This window comes from Pseudorca crassidens, chromosome 4, assembly GCF_039906515.1.
Source record: "Pseudorca crassidens isolate mPseCra1 chromosome 4, mPseCra1.hap1, whole genome shotgun sequence".
Lineage (NCBI taxonomy): Eukaryota > Metazoa > Chordata > Mammalia > Artiodactyla > Delphinidae > Pseudorca > Pseudorca crassidens.
In genome coordinates, this window is record NC_090299.1 from 125454809 (window position 1) to 125471211 (window position 16403).

At 33.4% G+C, this 16403-nt stretch overlaps 1 protein-coding gene across 3 annotated transcripts in view; it reads left to right on the forward strand.

The window, feature by feature from the left end:
• Positions 1–16403, forward strand: part of LRBA (LPS responsive beige-like anchor protein) — a 727005-nt gene that overhangs the window by 489522 nt on the left and 221080 nt on the right. For all 3 annotated transcript variants that reach the window (XM_067736701.1, XM_067736700.1, XM_067736702.1), the window contains exon 41: positions 15991–16108. In XM_067736701.1, the coding sequence (XP_067592802.1) occupies positions 15991–16108 (118 nt within the window). The remainder of the gene's footprint in view (positions 1–15990; positions 16109–16403) is intronic.

Here is a 16403-nt window from a genome sequence, read left to right on the forward strand (position 1 = left end):
GCTATGGGACAATGTCAAGTATATATGACATAATACAAAAATACATATACTATGCAAACACTAATCATAAGAAATGTGAAACCCCAATATTAAAAATGGATGAAATAGATTTCAGGAATATTGGCAGAGATCAAGAATGTTTTATAATAAGAAGTCCAATTTATCAAGAAGATATAACAATCCTGAATGTACATATGCTGAATGTATATATGTCTGTGGTAGACAGGCTAAGTGCTCCCTGAAGATGTCCATATCCCAATCCCCAGAATTTGTGAATATGTACCTTACATGAGAAAGGAACTTTGCAGAGCTGATTAAGTTAAGGATCTGGAAGTGGGGAGATTATCCTGGGTTATCTGAGTACCCAGAGTAAATACAGGGTTCTTAGAGAGTAGAAATAGGAGAGATCAGAGAATGAAACATGATGTCAGAAGCAGAAGTCAGAGTCAGAGAGAGAGATTTAAAGATTCTACACTGCTGGCTTTGAAGATGGAGGAAGAAGGGGCTGCTGGCCAAAGGATGCATATAGTCTCTAGAAGCTGGAAAAGAGAGAAAGTGGATTTTCCTCACAAGCCTTCAGAAGGAACTCAGATTGGTGTTGTTTATTTTAGCCCTCTAAGATCTATTTCAGAATGGTAACCTACAAGACTGTAAGGTAATTTTACATGTTTTAAGGCACTGTTAGTAGTGATTTGTTATAGCAGCAATAGGAAACTGACATAGCATGAAATAATAGAGATTGTAAAATAGGAAGCAAAAACTGAAGGAACCAAAGGGAGAAATAAATTCACAATTTATAGCTGGAGATTTTAAAATTTCTCTCTCAGTGATTGATAGAACAATAGGCATAAAGTCAGTAACTATATAGAAGACTGGAAAAATGCTATCAACCAATTTGATTTTAGGATTTTCTATGTATAACATCATGTCATCTACAGATAGTGACAGTTTTACTTCTTCCTTTTCAGTTTGGATTCCTTTTATTTCTTTTTCTTGTCTGATTGCTATGGCTAGGACTTAAAACTCTGATGAATAAAAGTGGCAAGAGTGGGCATCCTTGTCTTGTTCTTGATCCTACAGGAAACTCTTTCAGCTTTTCACCATTGAGTATGATGTTAGCTGTGGGTTTGTCATATATGGCCTTTATTATGTTGAGGTATGTTCCCTCTATGCCCACTTTCTGAAGATGGTGCTGATAACATAGATGTATAAATTTATTAAAACTCATGAAGCTGTATACACCTATTATCTGTGTATTTTACCGTATGTAAGTAATACCTTAATAAATTTTTAAGTACGAAAGTAGTGATTGATTTCAGCACCTAAGTATTTTCTCTTCTTTTACTTTTTACTTGTGGGGGCTTTGAATGTTGAAGGTGATATTATACGGAATTAGTTTGCTTTCATTTAAAGGTTGCTATTTTTGATATAAATTATGAATGAAGTAAAATAAACCAAAGAAAAAAACGTGGCCTAGGAAAGGTCTATATTTGTATCAACATAAAAACACATGGACAAATATGAACAAACCTTACTATTAATGCTAGAGGTGGAGGTCAAATAGATAAGTATTTTAGCCTGTTGATCCTCAGAAATAAAATATACTCATTGAACCCCAGTAAATTCCTATTCTGCTCTCATTGTTGTAACAGGTATACAGAGGTGAGAAATAGACAGGTAAGAAAAAAGGTTTGGTGAGCTCTCAGATGGTTACTGAGGTCCATGTTGGTTTTCAATTACCTTTTCTAAATCAAGTCTTCACTCCATTGACTGTGAAGGACTGTGACCTGAACCTGAGGTAATTGACGGAAATCAGGAGTAAAGCATTTAAAATTGAAAGGAGTTGTATTCTTATCTTTAAAGACAGTGAGCAGGAAGGCAGGCTTCTCCTAAGTGATGAAGAACTCTAAGAATCTATAGAAAGAATTTTGGAAACTTTAAAGGAGAAAAAAAGTAAATAAGTTGAACTCTGAAAACTACTGAAAGAAAGAAAGAAAAAGTCATTTTTATCCTCCATGACAATATACAAAAATTGATAACATAACATAGTCAACAAATTTAGAAAATGGTGACATACCTTTTCTCATTCAGATTTTAATAAATGTTTTTATGCATACCTACATAGTTTTATTATATCAATAAATGTAATCAACTCAGTGGTTGTTTTTGTTGCATGTGTGTTTTATTTTCAGGCATGCTTTCCCCCCTCTTTTCTTGGCTCTCCTCAGCCCCATCTCCTTCCCCACAGAGCATCTCCCTCCATACCTAACATATATTAACAATCTAATATGTATCCTTTCATATTTTTCTCTGTTTTCATATAAAGTTTTGTGTTGTTCGTGAATTTTTTTTATTGATTTACAGAAATGAAATCCTATTATAAATGCTTTTTGGTATATTGTTTTTCTTGCTCTACTATATTTTGATGCTGGATGTTCAGCCGAGTCAAGCTAATGTGGGTTTCATTCATTCTTTTCAATAACGGAAGAAGACGATGTATCGTAATTTTTCAACCATTTTCCTAATGACATACATTGGATTTCATAGTTTTGTTTACCACTTTTGTTTATGTCACTATGAAAAATGTGGCTGTCTTTATTTTTAATAAATAATGTAAGCCTACTTTCCAAAGGGGTTTTACATTTCATGTTTTCGCCAGCAATATACACTTTTCTTTGCATTCCTGTCAGCAAAAGGTGTTATAGCTCCTTATCACATTTAAGCCTGATAGTTGTCTTCCAGAGTGTCAAGAACTATCATGGACCTGAAATTTTACGTTACCTGCAAGGTAACAATTTATCTTGCCAAAATTTCCTGAATGCTAGCAGAAGACATGAGACGCCTGGGTCAGAGGCAGAGACCTTTATTACAACACAATGAAGAGAATAAGCATCATGTTAATGTCTGTTCCCCTTGCCCCCAAGTTTCTCGAGGTGCTGTGGACTTAATTGTGTCCTTCATTCGTGTATTGAAACCCTAACCACCACCACCACCACCACCACCACCTGCCCCTGCATTGTGACTGTATCTGGACATAGGGTCTTTAGGAGGTAATTAAGTTTTAATGAGGTCATGAGTTTGGTGCCCTAATGTGATAGGACTTAAAAGAAGAAGAAGAGTGATCTCTTTCGCTCTCTGAGGATACTGTGAGAAGGTAGTCAACTACAAGCCAGGAAGAGAGCTCTCACCAGGAACTAAATCTTCTGGCACCTTGACCTTGGACTTCCCAGCTTCCAAAAGTGTGAGAAATGTATTTCTTAGGGTTAAGCCACCCAGTCTGTGATATTGTATTATGGCAGTATGAGCAGACTAAGCTAAGAAGCCCAGGCAGATACTGTGCACCCACTGAGTTTACATCCCAGTTGAGCAACCTCTATCTTTAGGAACCCAAAATGTTTACAATGGACAGTGAAGTCTGGCCCTTGCCCCAAAGGTCATCATTATCTTTATTATACTGGACAGTAAACAAACTTGCCCTTTGCTCTGAAGCAAGACACTGTCTGTCTCTTCCAAGGCTGTTCTCTATACAAACATCCTTGAAAAGAATGTCTGGAACAAAAGGGCAATTTTGCCTCACTCTGAACTCCTGCAGAAATATCAACACCCAAAACAAAGTTGTCATATGATTATCTTATGACTTGGTCCTTCAATCTCTTTCTGTTACACTCTTCTTTATTCTATCATACATTCAATATACTGTCTTTAACAGGTATCTAACTTTAAATTTATTGTACATGTTTAACACCTTTTTGAGATCTCTCTCTCACAAGCTACGTCCTTACTCATTATCTCTACTTAACATAGCCTGTGAATTTTGCCTGTATCTCATACCCTGCTCCCAGTGTTTAATGTTTCTTTTGGTTTTCATCTATCCCGTTTTTTCCCTTATCTTCTATAGCAGAATTGAATATTTTTAGATAATATAGAAAATTCATATTACATATATGTTCAGGATTTTTGGGGGGGTGAGGTATTAGAAAACTTATATTTCTGTTAGGTGCTGATAATTCATCATAGGGGAATGATACTTTTATAGGGTTTTTTCCCAATTTCTGGAAGAGTGTCCACTTTTTGTTCTTATAATACATTCCTTTTAAAGTGAACCAAATAATAAATTTTTAGTACTTATGAGAGGTCATTTTAACCACCCTCTCCGGGAACAGTAAATTTTGCTAACCTTGATTATGGCCCCACTGAATGCCGTTACTAGGAGCTGAGGCAGAGTTCACTGTTTTATAAAGTCTAGAGATCTCTTTTCTATTTAGTTTTGAAACTAATTGTGGAAGCAAGGAGTGGGAGATAAGGAATAATTTTCAGCAGAAATAGTTAATTTCATCATTTATTCATTAAGTATACATTCATTCAGTTATATAATGTACTAGGTACTCCAGGTTTATAGAATTAGTAATACATATGTCTACCTAAGGAAATTTATTGTCTGGTAAGGGATACATTACAAATAAACGGAATTCGTACTAGGCCTATGATAGCAGAAAACAGAGAATTGTTGCATCTGCTTGGGAAATCAGAGGTTTTACAAAACCTTGGCTTGGCCTTTAAGGATGAGACTTTCACCATGGAGGAAGTACTAGGTAGTGGCTTAGAGCACAGTGTTAGAAGCCTGATAGACTTGGCTATACCACTTACTAGTTATGTGATATTGACTAAGTCATCTAACCTCTCAAAAATCATTTCCTCATTTATAAAATGGTGAAAATATCTATTTCATAATGCCATTTTGATAATGAATTGAAATAAAGCTCTTAACATAGATCTTGGCATATAGCGAGCTCTAATTAAATTGTATTTGTTGCTGCTTGCTATTACTGTCTACTACTACTGTAATACAAGCACCCTCACCACCTCCTCTACCAAGCTCATTAAGAGTTTGCTTTCCAGATAAGACCACCAACACATGGAAGGCATGTAAGCATGAAACAGCATAGCATGGTTGAATGAGTATATGTTGTGTGACATGGTTGGAACATGAAATATGTCTGAAAATATTCAAATATGATGAGGACTTGCTCTAAAGTAGATTTCAGTGTGCATGACCGAGAGCAGATGGATATAAGTGCTGATAGGGAGATAGAATCTGTTGAACTTGTTGACTGAGAGATGACTGAGGTCAAAAGGAATGATGTGTAGGCATTAGGATGACTCAGATTTCTGTGTGGTTTTTGTGATTCCCTTTAGCAAGATAGTGTGTAATGGACTAATGGTAGCTCCTGAGGGGACAATAATGAGTTCATTTTTGGATATGTTGAATTTGACAATTTAGAGGATATTGTTGTGGAGGTATCTAGCAAGTGGTTGGATATGAGTCCAACTGTCCTCTCCATGTAGAGGTAATCACCGCTAATGTCTTATCAGTAGATTCTAGCACTCCTGTGTGGTTTAGTATTAGAAGCAGTGGTCATGGATGAAATCCCTCACTGTAAAATGAGAGGGCTGAGAATTCAGCCACCCTTCTAAAATCCAAAGAATGTCAAATTGGAATACACAAAAAAAGGAAACTGATGTAGACATTCTTGAGAAATGTAGGGGACAGTTGGGTGCATTCAGGGATAATTTGTGGAAGTGCAAGAGTAGGAAAACTTCTCTTGGCAGTTCGCTGTCCATTGATAAAAATTGTCCAATTTAGTGGTATAAAGTTGTATGTAATATTCCCTTATTATTCTTTTAGTCTCTGTGTAATCCATAGGGATGCTTTTTCTCTTCTGATATTGATAATTCCTGATATCATTCTTGATTTTGGTAATTTGTATCTTCTCTCTTTTTTGCCTGAGCAGTCTGGTTAGAAGTTTATGTATTTTATTGATCTTTTCAAAGAGCCAGTGTTTGGTTTCACTGATTATTTTTTCTCTATTTTTCGATTTTCTGTTTCATTGATTTTCACTTTAATTTTTATTTCTTTTCTTTTGCTTACTTTGGGTTTAATTTGCTCTTATTTTTTCTAGTTTTTTTAAGATGGAAGCTGAATCATTGATATGAGACCTTTTTTCTTTCCCACTAATATAGATGTTTAATGCTAGAAATTTCCTTCTAAGTATTACTTTAACTGCCATTCCACAACTTTTTATATGTCGTGGTTTCATTTGTATTCAATTCAAAATACTTCCTAATTTTTTTCTCAGACCCATGGGTTTACTTAAAAGTATACTATTTCGTTTTCATATTTTGGGAATTAAAAAAAAATCTTTCTGTTACTGATTTCTAATTTAATTCCATTGTTGTCAGAAAATATACCTTTATATGATTGGAATTAACTAAATTTATTGCAACTTGGTTTTTGGCTCATAATGTGCTCTATCTTTGTAAATGTATATTCTACTGTTGTTGGATGGAGTGTTCTATAGATGTCAGTTCATGTTCAGTGTTCTTGTTCAAGTATTCTATATCCTTACTGATGTGCCATCTACTTGCTTTATCAATTATTAAAAGGGAAATGTTGAAGTCTGTTTATAGTTGTGGATTTGTGTATTTCTAGTTTTGGTTCTCTCAATTTTTGCTTCATATATTCTTTAAGCTCTATTATCAGTTCAGAAACCATTAGGATAATTATGACCTCTTGAGGAAATGATCTGTTATTATTATGAATGACCCTCTTTATTCCTATTAATGTTTTTTTGCTCTAAAATCTACTTTGTCCAATTTGATGTCTTTTACCAATAATTCTATCATTTGTGTCATTTGATTAATTAATTTCTCTCCTCATTATGGGTTATATTTTCCTGATTTTTTTTCAGGCCTGGTAATTTGTGAATTGAGTACCAGCTGTTGTGAATTTTACCCTGTTGTGTGGTGGATATTTTTGTATGCTATAAATATTTTAATTCGTTTTTCTAAGATACAATTACGTACCTTGGAAATGGTTTGATCTACGTGGATCTTGCTGTTAAGGTTTGTTAGGCAGGACCAGAGCAGCATTTAGCCTAGGGCTAATTTTTCCCCCTCTACTGAGGCAAAACCCTTCTGAGTACTCTAACCAGTGCTCGATGAATTATGAGATTGTTTTTTGCTCTGGTTGTGTGAGCTCTGCATATTGTTCCCTGTAATTTGGGGGAATGATCCTTTACTGGTCTCAGGTTGTTTTCTTAAGCTGATCAGATCTCACCTGAAGACTGCAGATCTCAGGAGCTCTGCTACTTTTCAGCTTTCTCCAATCTGCTACTCTATCTTGCAGTTTTAGCCCCCTTGATCTCATAGTACTTCAAGCTGTTTTCTCTGTTCCTAGAGACCACTCTGTTCCTAGAGACCACTATGTTCCTGCCTGCTCTGGGGCTTGCAGAGTCTCCTCTGGCAGAGAGCTGGGGCAGTAGGTGGTGTCACCACTTTTTTTTTCCTGTCTCTCAGAGATCACTGTCTTTCACTGCTTGGTGTTTCATCTCTTAAAAACAATTTTTTCCACATGTTATATCTGTTTTAAACATTTTTTGTGTACAAGGGTAAATCCAGTTCCTGTTACTCCATCTTGGTCAGAAGTTGAAATATGCTGACCCTTGAACTTATTTATTTATTTTTTAATGCTGTGTTGTAGTTTTCCTTTTCATTTTTCTGTCCCTTTTTGCTTTGTGCTATGTTTGTGTTCATGTGTTCCCAGAATCTTAGACTGTATGTAGTTTGTGAGGTTGGGCTGACTCTCCATCCATCAGTCAATGTCTTCCATGTTCCTGGCACCATGTTTGGTATGTGAATAGAAAGATGACTAACACCAGTGGCCTAATCTCAAGAAGCTCCAGGAAGTAGGAACTCCAATCTAGTGAGGGTGTGCAGTGTTATTGAGTTCTGCAATGAAATCATGTTAACCCTCAAATCTTATTTAAATAGCACTCATAATGTTTTCTGTAATATAGGTCCTTTAAAAAAATACCTTTTTGGAAGATTATATCTGAAGCTGAATATGAGCACAGTATTTAGTTTCATACTGTAACATGGAAGCAAATAAGAACCTATACTAGTCATTTATAATTGACTCCAGCTAAACAAGATGAGTACTTAATAGGAGGAAGAAAGCTAAAAAAAATAAAGTGGAAAAGTATTTCCCTCTAATTAGGAAGAAAGTGTCCTGATTTTAGCATCAAGTTCTAATGTAACTTTTTCCTTTTCCTTTTGCTTTTTATTTCTGTTCTCTGTTGTGTTTGAAGAACAAAAGCAAATTTCTTGAAGATAAACAAAGGTTTTCCCTTTAATTAGTTTAAATAGGTTAAATAGGTCACCAGAGAATCTTCCAATGACTAAACGATGTTGTATCTGCTACAAAGAGATAAGTAGTCTAGCTACAGGCTGATATTACTCTAATTTGAAGATTGGGTTTCCTGTATGTAGGGAGGGCGTTTGATACCAATCTGAGATTGAGATTGAGTTCATAAAGTAAGAATTGGCATCGAGAAGAAAGATAGTTTGTGTCCATTGCTTGTTTTAAAAGTATATATTATAGAATATTCCAGCACATTTAAAATTAGGTGGTTTTTTATTAGTGCTGATTTAAATTTAACTCTTTGTTCAGGAATAGAAAGCTCATGACCTTAGAGAGTCAGTGTGCAGAATAATAGCTAAAAACATTTTGTAACTTAAATTCAGTGACAATAGCATGTCCTTCTCACAAGTTTTTGAGAAGTAACTAGGAATTTTTCCAATCTAAATGGAAAAATTATAAGGTATTATTTATATTACCATTTCCTCATATCATACATGTAAGGAAAATTAACTATAAATATTTTTGAAGAAAAAATAATATGGATATTGTTAGCATAAAAATGCAAAAGTGATTTTGGGAATAGAAAGTTAGGCAGACTGGTATTAAACCATTTTGGGGAGAAAATAGCTAAACTAGAGAAATGTCTTTTTTGACCTTTTTCTAATTTTGAATATAGATTAATGCATAAATTAATGCATGTTTATGTTTAATTTACCTCAATAAAATGAAGGGTATTGGTCTAATGATTGTTTTCTCAAGGCATTTGAATTAGACAAAACTCTTTACTGGATAAAGGTAATAAAAACTTGATAAGGTACCAGACTGTATATTTTTTAGTAGCATTTTTACTACAAAATATTTAAAATTTTCTTTGTACGGATTTCAAGGTAATTTCTGTATCTCTATACTAAAATCATATGGAACACTTTCACATCTTGTTCATGGTAAAACTGACATTGTGGCTTTATTTTTATTATATTTTTATCTTAAAAGGTACCTCCAAATCCAAATGTCTCTATTTTAATTCACGTACTTATCTAAGTTTATTCTACTCCTTTTCTGAAAACTTAATACCTAGCTCTTTATGTACTGTTACGAAAAATAAAGTAAGATGCATTCATGTTGCTTATTATTCTTCCTTATTAACCTTTTGTGGTGTATCTGGGTCCTTCTTTCAAAAAAAAAAAATCAGATTGGAGATATAGTTTAAATTTTAAAAAATCTAAAAATTAGTTAGCTGGTGGATAAATACCTTCTTTGTTCTGCTTATTCATTATTATATTTGGCTTTTGACTTGTTAGGATATATACTAAATGTTAGTTCAATAAGAGGTGGCTTTATGATACATCATTTAGAATGCAAATTATTTTTAAGCTGAAGAATATTGAAAATAAAACAGAACCAACTGAGTCTGAATTATTTACAGGCCAAGGGCTTAAAGGTGCACTACTCCAGCACAAATATTAAATTATGAAATGGGAATTTCAGTTTGCCATAAATCTGTCTGCCATAGCAGCTTAAAATAAAATAGTTTTACCTATCTAAAGCAACATCAATTTGCCAGTCATTGCTTTATGTATCAAAGAGCGTTCTGTGAAAATATCAATATCATTGGTTAATATAAATGAAATTAATTTTTAAAGCTGGGCTAAAGGTTGACATCTGAAAAATTGCATTACTTTGCAGAAGAGAAATTTCTGTCTTCTAGTGAAATTTCAGGTCATGAGGGCAAGTAATTTTCACAATCTTCAATGGGAGCCAGTGAAATATGAACTTCATTGTCACCTAGCCCCAAAGCGATAAGATAAAATGAGCTGATACATCATTTGCTGTGGTTTTATCATCTCCCTCAGTAATTGGAAGAGAAAACCTAAGAGTGTATGTGTCTGTATGCTCCCCTCTTGCTCCTCCCAGCTGCCCCATCATCCACTCCCAGGCTAAAACCACTTTAGCCCAATCAATACAGAGGTCACGTAGCATTTTATTTATATATTTAAAATTTTTCATACTGACTAAGCTGCCAAGTAGAACATTAGAGTAATGAATATGTTTAATTGAATTTTTCACCCATGAAAATGCTAAGAAGAATACTGTACTGTATCACAGAACTAGTAAGCAGAAGGAGGAAATTTACTATATAGATGAAAAATATCAAATGACTCATAATTAATTTAAAAGGTAATTTTCTCTGTATTCATAACTTTTATACTTTTGTTGTCATTGTTCTGTTCTTTTCCAAGTTTGGGGACATTCTGTGTGTTCATGGATATATATTAAATAACAAAATTACCATCTTAAAATTTCTACCAGAGTCAAGTATATGCCATTTTTCAATTCAAAAAGACCTCTAAGTTTTGTTTTAAGAATATATCTTTAAAAACTTTACTAACATTTATATAGTTGATGATGAAGTACATCCTTAAACCAACTGGAATTCAGTATTAGAATAAATTTAATGCTGTGCTTTGGTATCAAGCTTCAGAGAAAATTACATGCAGCAAAATCCAAAAACTATGTTATTAATAGAGTGGTACAAATTTAAAATACTCGATTAAAATTACTTTAAACTGTTTTGGTAAAATTGCAATTATCGTAAATAAAACATATTTGCACATGTATTTAGTGGTGAGTTGATAGACTATTTTTAGACTAGTGTCTTATTTTTTAACATGTGTTTTCATTTTAAATATATTTCAAATATTTACTGTTTTCCCATATTAAGGTGTAATCCTTGTGACTAATTTATAATTATGTTCCATGAAAATGGGATATGAATATTTTCTACCTGTGGTATCATTATTTAACTGATGGCATGATTAGTTTATATTTTGTATGCTAAGTTTAAAATGTTTTTCTTCATGTTAAATATATATCCATATACTTTGGAAATGGTTTTGTTGTGAAATTTTAAGTACTATTGTTTGTATATTTTATCTAATTTTACTTTTATTATTGAATTCTTCAGAAATCAGTGTGGAATTCTCTGAAAGAGTAAAACCTCTCCAAAAATCGGTGAATATTTGGGACTAAGATATACAGTGCTAGCTGTAAACATTAAGAATAGTGTTTCTAAAAACACTTTTTATTGATTCTGTATGTGCAGACTCCCATGTAAATATTTATTTTTGAGGTTAAAACATTTGATCACTTTTTAGTATCTTTCCCTTTAAAAAGAATTTGAAAACATTTTATATTTATTGAGGGTAGATTTTGAAAACAAAACCTTTTTTTACTTATGTGGAACAAATATGGCTATATTTTCAGAGACTATTTTAAATCTATTTTTTGAACATACCTAATATTCAGTAAATAAGAGTATCTTGCAGTTGGGCAATAAATGCAGGTTTCTTTTTTATTCTTTCATGAGGATGAGAAAGCAGAAGAAAGTGTTATTTGGATAAATTCATTAGCTTTTCAAAATGAATGGTTAAAGGTGAAAAATACTTTGCTTTCAAGCCAATTAATGCAACAGGGTGAAGAAATTTTCCCACGTATTCATAGTATACTATTTGAAGTGTAGAATAAAAGCTGTGTACTATTCAGGCAAAATAATAAATCCTTTTTCAGAGTCACAATTTTCAGATAAAAATTTTAAAGAAAATATGTTTGATATTTTTAATGTAAAGAAATAGTATATATGGTTTTATATGTATGTGAGTATATATACATGTATATATTAAATACTGATTTCTTTTTTCCTCTCTACAACCTTATGTCAACATTTAACCAATAAACTATCTTTGTTCAAACAAATTATTAAAATATGAAAGTTGAATTCACTAATAATAATACTAACGATATGAAAACAAGGTGGTAAACATTCAGAGAGAGTGCTGAGGGCTTAAGCTTTCAAGCTATTCAAGACTTGTGGTCATAACTGCAGAGCAATGGTAATGATACGGTTTCCATAGCAACTGATTCATTGGAGGGCTAGACCTCTGTCTAGGGTGCTGTCAGTGTATGTAGAGTTTCAGTGAACAGAAAGTCCCAAAGAAGGGTCTGCTTCTACCTAATCCAGTTTTAATTGAACTCTAGAGACTTTGAAGTGAAGCCTCAGACCAGGAATATACCAGTCCAATAAGAAATAAACCTCTTGCTGAGCTAGGCCTCAGCTGCTTTTCAGTACTGACACCTTTTCCTAATGAATACTTAAAAGAAATGTTATTATATCAATTTCAGCTAGTAATTCTGTTAGTTAAGAGATTCTTTGTTTCTATTTTAAATCCCACTATCTTGACCATAAGTGTAGAATTTCATTTGTTACTTTTTTTTTAAGTCAGTCTAATTTTTTGTGTGTAAGATTTTAAATTTTGATAGCTTTGGCAATTTTAAATGATTTTTGTCTCTCCTCCTGTTTCTTTTTCTCTAAGTTTTAAAACACTACTTTACCTGCTTATATTTAACGCTGATTGCACACTGTCATACATTCAGTATGATACCATTGATATCAGGTTTGAAAACATGTAGAACAATTCTGGATATTATTTGTGGATGTGTATGTACTAATAGTATAAAAACTTACATGGGAATGTTAAACCTCAAAACACGGATAGTGATTGGCTCTGATGAAGGAGGAAAATGGGATCAGGAAGGGTTATACATGGGAATTTCAACATTATCTGTAATGCTTTATAAGTTTTTAAAATATATAGGACAGTGTAGCAAAATGTTAGGATTTTCTAAGGTTCAGTAATGGGTACGTGGGGCTTATGTCATTTTCTGTAGTTTTGCGTATATTTGACATTTGGTAATAAAACAAATTTTAAAGGACCATACCACTTGCTATATTTCAAGTATATTTTTAAAATAACTATACTGCTTAAAGGAATGGGATATAAATTGAACTTTTTGATTGATTGGAAAACTATTACATGAAAAATCTTGTAAGAGTGTTTTAGTATACTTCTGCTAGTAATTGGAATAGTCTAGAAAATAATTAAATCTTTAGTTGCATGGCCATGATCTTGCAATGATTGCCATCACCATTATGAGCAACAATACTTGTTGTATAGCTTTATAGTATATAAGAGGTAGAATTTTCAGACCAGTGTGTGATATTTTTAGCGTATGACAGAGATTAAAGCCTAATGCTTTGTTGTTTGATTTTCCTCTTTCACTTTTAACACAAGTACAGGAAAACAAATGTAGTTGATTAAAATTTCTGATGAGTTGAGTTCTAGTTTAACAAACATTTAAAATGTGGCAATGTAGTATGTAAGTAAGCTCTGGACATTTGGATTAGAAAACCTGGGAGGAGGCCAGACTGCCACTAACTTCCCAAGGGACTTTGTATTAAGTATTTATCTTGTTTAAGTCTCATTTTCCTTATTAATAGTTGGATAGATTGGGCTACAAGTGTTACAGAACATGTATTGGATTCTCTACTACTTGATAAGTTAAGTATGGCAAACTCAAATACCAATGGAAACTAGACAGATAGTAAATGAGTGAATGAGTGGAGACTGTTTCAAAACCGAGAGTACATGCCAGTTGTACTATGTGTACTATAGATCTAGGTTTGACAGATGCTCCAGTTTTTCCTTAGAAACCAGAAATCTGAATATTTATGTAAATAACCATTTTCTCAAGTATTTTCAACTACTTGAAATTTTGGGAAAATACCATACGGCCCCCCCCCCAAATTAATGTGGATCATATATGGAATTCCGGTTGCCATCCATTGATTCATTTTAATCATTCAAAAACATCTACTTTGTGTCAGACCTTGTTCTAGAAGATGGAAATAGAGTGCATTCAAAGCCTTTGGTCTAATAGAGCTTAGATTCTAATATTCTAGTGCTGAAGAGAGGCAATAGACAAGCAAGGAAATATTGTAATTTCTGGTGGTGATAAGTGTTACAAAGGAAATCTGATGAGTTTGGGGTGGGATGAGGCAGTAGTGGCGGAAGTGGGGTTTAGATCCTGTGGCTTCTCTAAGGAGGTGACATTTGAGCAGAAATGTGACTGTGAGGGTGAGCCAGCCATACAAAGATCTGGGAGAAGAACATTCCAAGCAGAGGAGAAAGCAAGTATAAAGGCCCTGAGGAAGAATGAGTTGGGCTCATCAGACAGTCCCAGATGTAAGGCTTTATAAACAGTTATAAAGAGCTTCAGAGTTTATTAGGCGTATAATGCAGAACCACTGGATGGTATTAAATATACGAGTATATGATCTGATTTATACTTAAAAAGTTATATTTTTTTGGCTTCTCTGGTCATAGTAGATTCTCCAGGTAAGATTAGAAGGAGAGAGACCAGTCAGGAGGCCACTGCAGACTCTGGAGCCTTGGAGCTACTGGTTGTGGTCGGAGAAAGGGGTGCATGTGACCTCTGGTTTAAGAAACTATTTGAGAGTAGAACCGATGTTTTGTCCTCTTTTTTTCTCCTAATTTCTCTTGATCTTACTTATATAGGTATTGATTGTATGAAAGGGATAGTAGGATTTTCTCTATCACCTGTTTTAAAGCTGAAAGTGTGATTAGTTGTTTGGGACTTTGAAATGTTGTCTTGTTTTTTCAAAAAACACCGAGCTTAAGAATTGTACCCAGTCTTTCATTTCTAGATTGTATGGTACCAGAAATAGAATAATTTCTGTAGAAAAATCTAAATACATATTTAGTGAGTTAAATAAGGTTGCTCTCTTTTTTTTTTCCCAAAAAAATCCTCTGTATTTTGCATTGAGGAATGTAGTTTTTTTACAATTAAGATCTAGAAAATGGAAATCAAAAACAAACATTTTCGTAGGATACATTCTTACTATTCATTATTTTTCCTCTGTTTATCCTGTCTTTGTCCTTACAGTGCAATATCATAATCAAATGTCATTTTATTTGTATTTTTTAATGGTGGTTACTTTTGAGAAATTTATCTTAGTTGTTTAACTTAATTTGCTGTCACGGATTTTCATCAGTGTTTGATTGCAAATACATCTCATTTTCTTCATTAATATTCTGTGACGTACTAGTGTGGAGAAATTCCAGTTCTGGTTTTCATTTAACACCTTCATAATTAAGCTTTTGAAATGAACTTTTTAAAAAACAAAACGAATAACAAAGCAACAAAGTGGCTTAGGACTAAAGACAGGATTACTTTGAGTTGGCAAAGATTCTAAGCCATTGCGTCTGTCACATGGGATGACAAGAATTGTAACAAGTCACTCTGACAACCTCCTACTCCATAGAGAGATTACGCTGAGTTCATTCGCAGGTTTGTGTTTAGCCTAGCTGACAAGATGATACTTAACCTCTCATACAGTCAGTCTTTGTGCTTTCTGAATGAGTGACTGTTGCCTTAACAGTGACCTTATAAGTGTGATTTTTTGAAGTTATGAACTTAAATTTGTAATTTTAAAGTATGCAAAAAGTATTTCTGGATATGTTTTAATCATATTATATGAAACTGAAGTTTATATGTCATCTGTTAGCATGTAGAACATTCTTTTGAGGTCTTCTTTTTAAAGGTTGTCTAAAATTTTGCTTTGTATAATATGACTCAAAAATCAATCAATCAGTAATGCAATATGTATTTCCTGAAAAGCAGTAGACTACATCATTGCCTTAAAAGGCCCCCAAATATATTTATAAATAGATGTTACAGTTTTGTTCTGCTTTTTCATTTAAACATCTTTTTTCATGAATTGCAATCTATTTTCTTAGTCACCCTCCAAATATTTCAATAACTATTCAGTTCTTAGAAATTATTTTTCTTAATAGGGACATTTCTGTTTAATTGGGGGGAAGAACAGAAAAATTCTATTGTTACTTACTCTGGATTCTTTTTTTCCTCACTAGATCCTGGCATATACAGAAGGGCTGCATGGAAAATGGCTGTTCTCAGAGATACGATCGATCTTTTCTCGTCGTTATCTTTTGCAAAATACAGCCCTGGAGATCTTTATGGCAAACAGAGGTAATACGTTGCAGACGTATATTGTTACAAAGCTAAGCTCCATCTCCATAAGATTTCATTTTGAACATACCATATTGTTTCCATTTAGACAGAATTTTGTAGCCCACTCTCTGTCCTACTGACCTCTTTTTGAACCATGTGCATCTTCATGGTTTTTCCCCCTTTGGTCACTCTTAGAAATATCTGTAGTAATTTATTTTTCTGGCCAAATCACAAATTAGTGCAGTGCTTTATAAATATGGAGGATAACTACCCATTTAATCAGTCGTAGAGTTTTCATATTGCTCTGATGCTT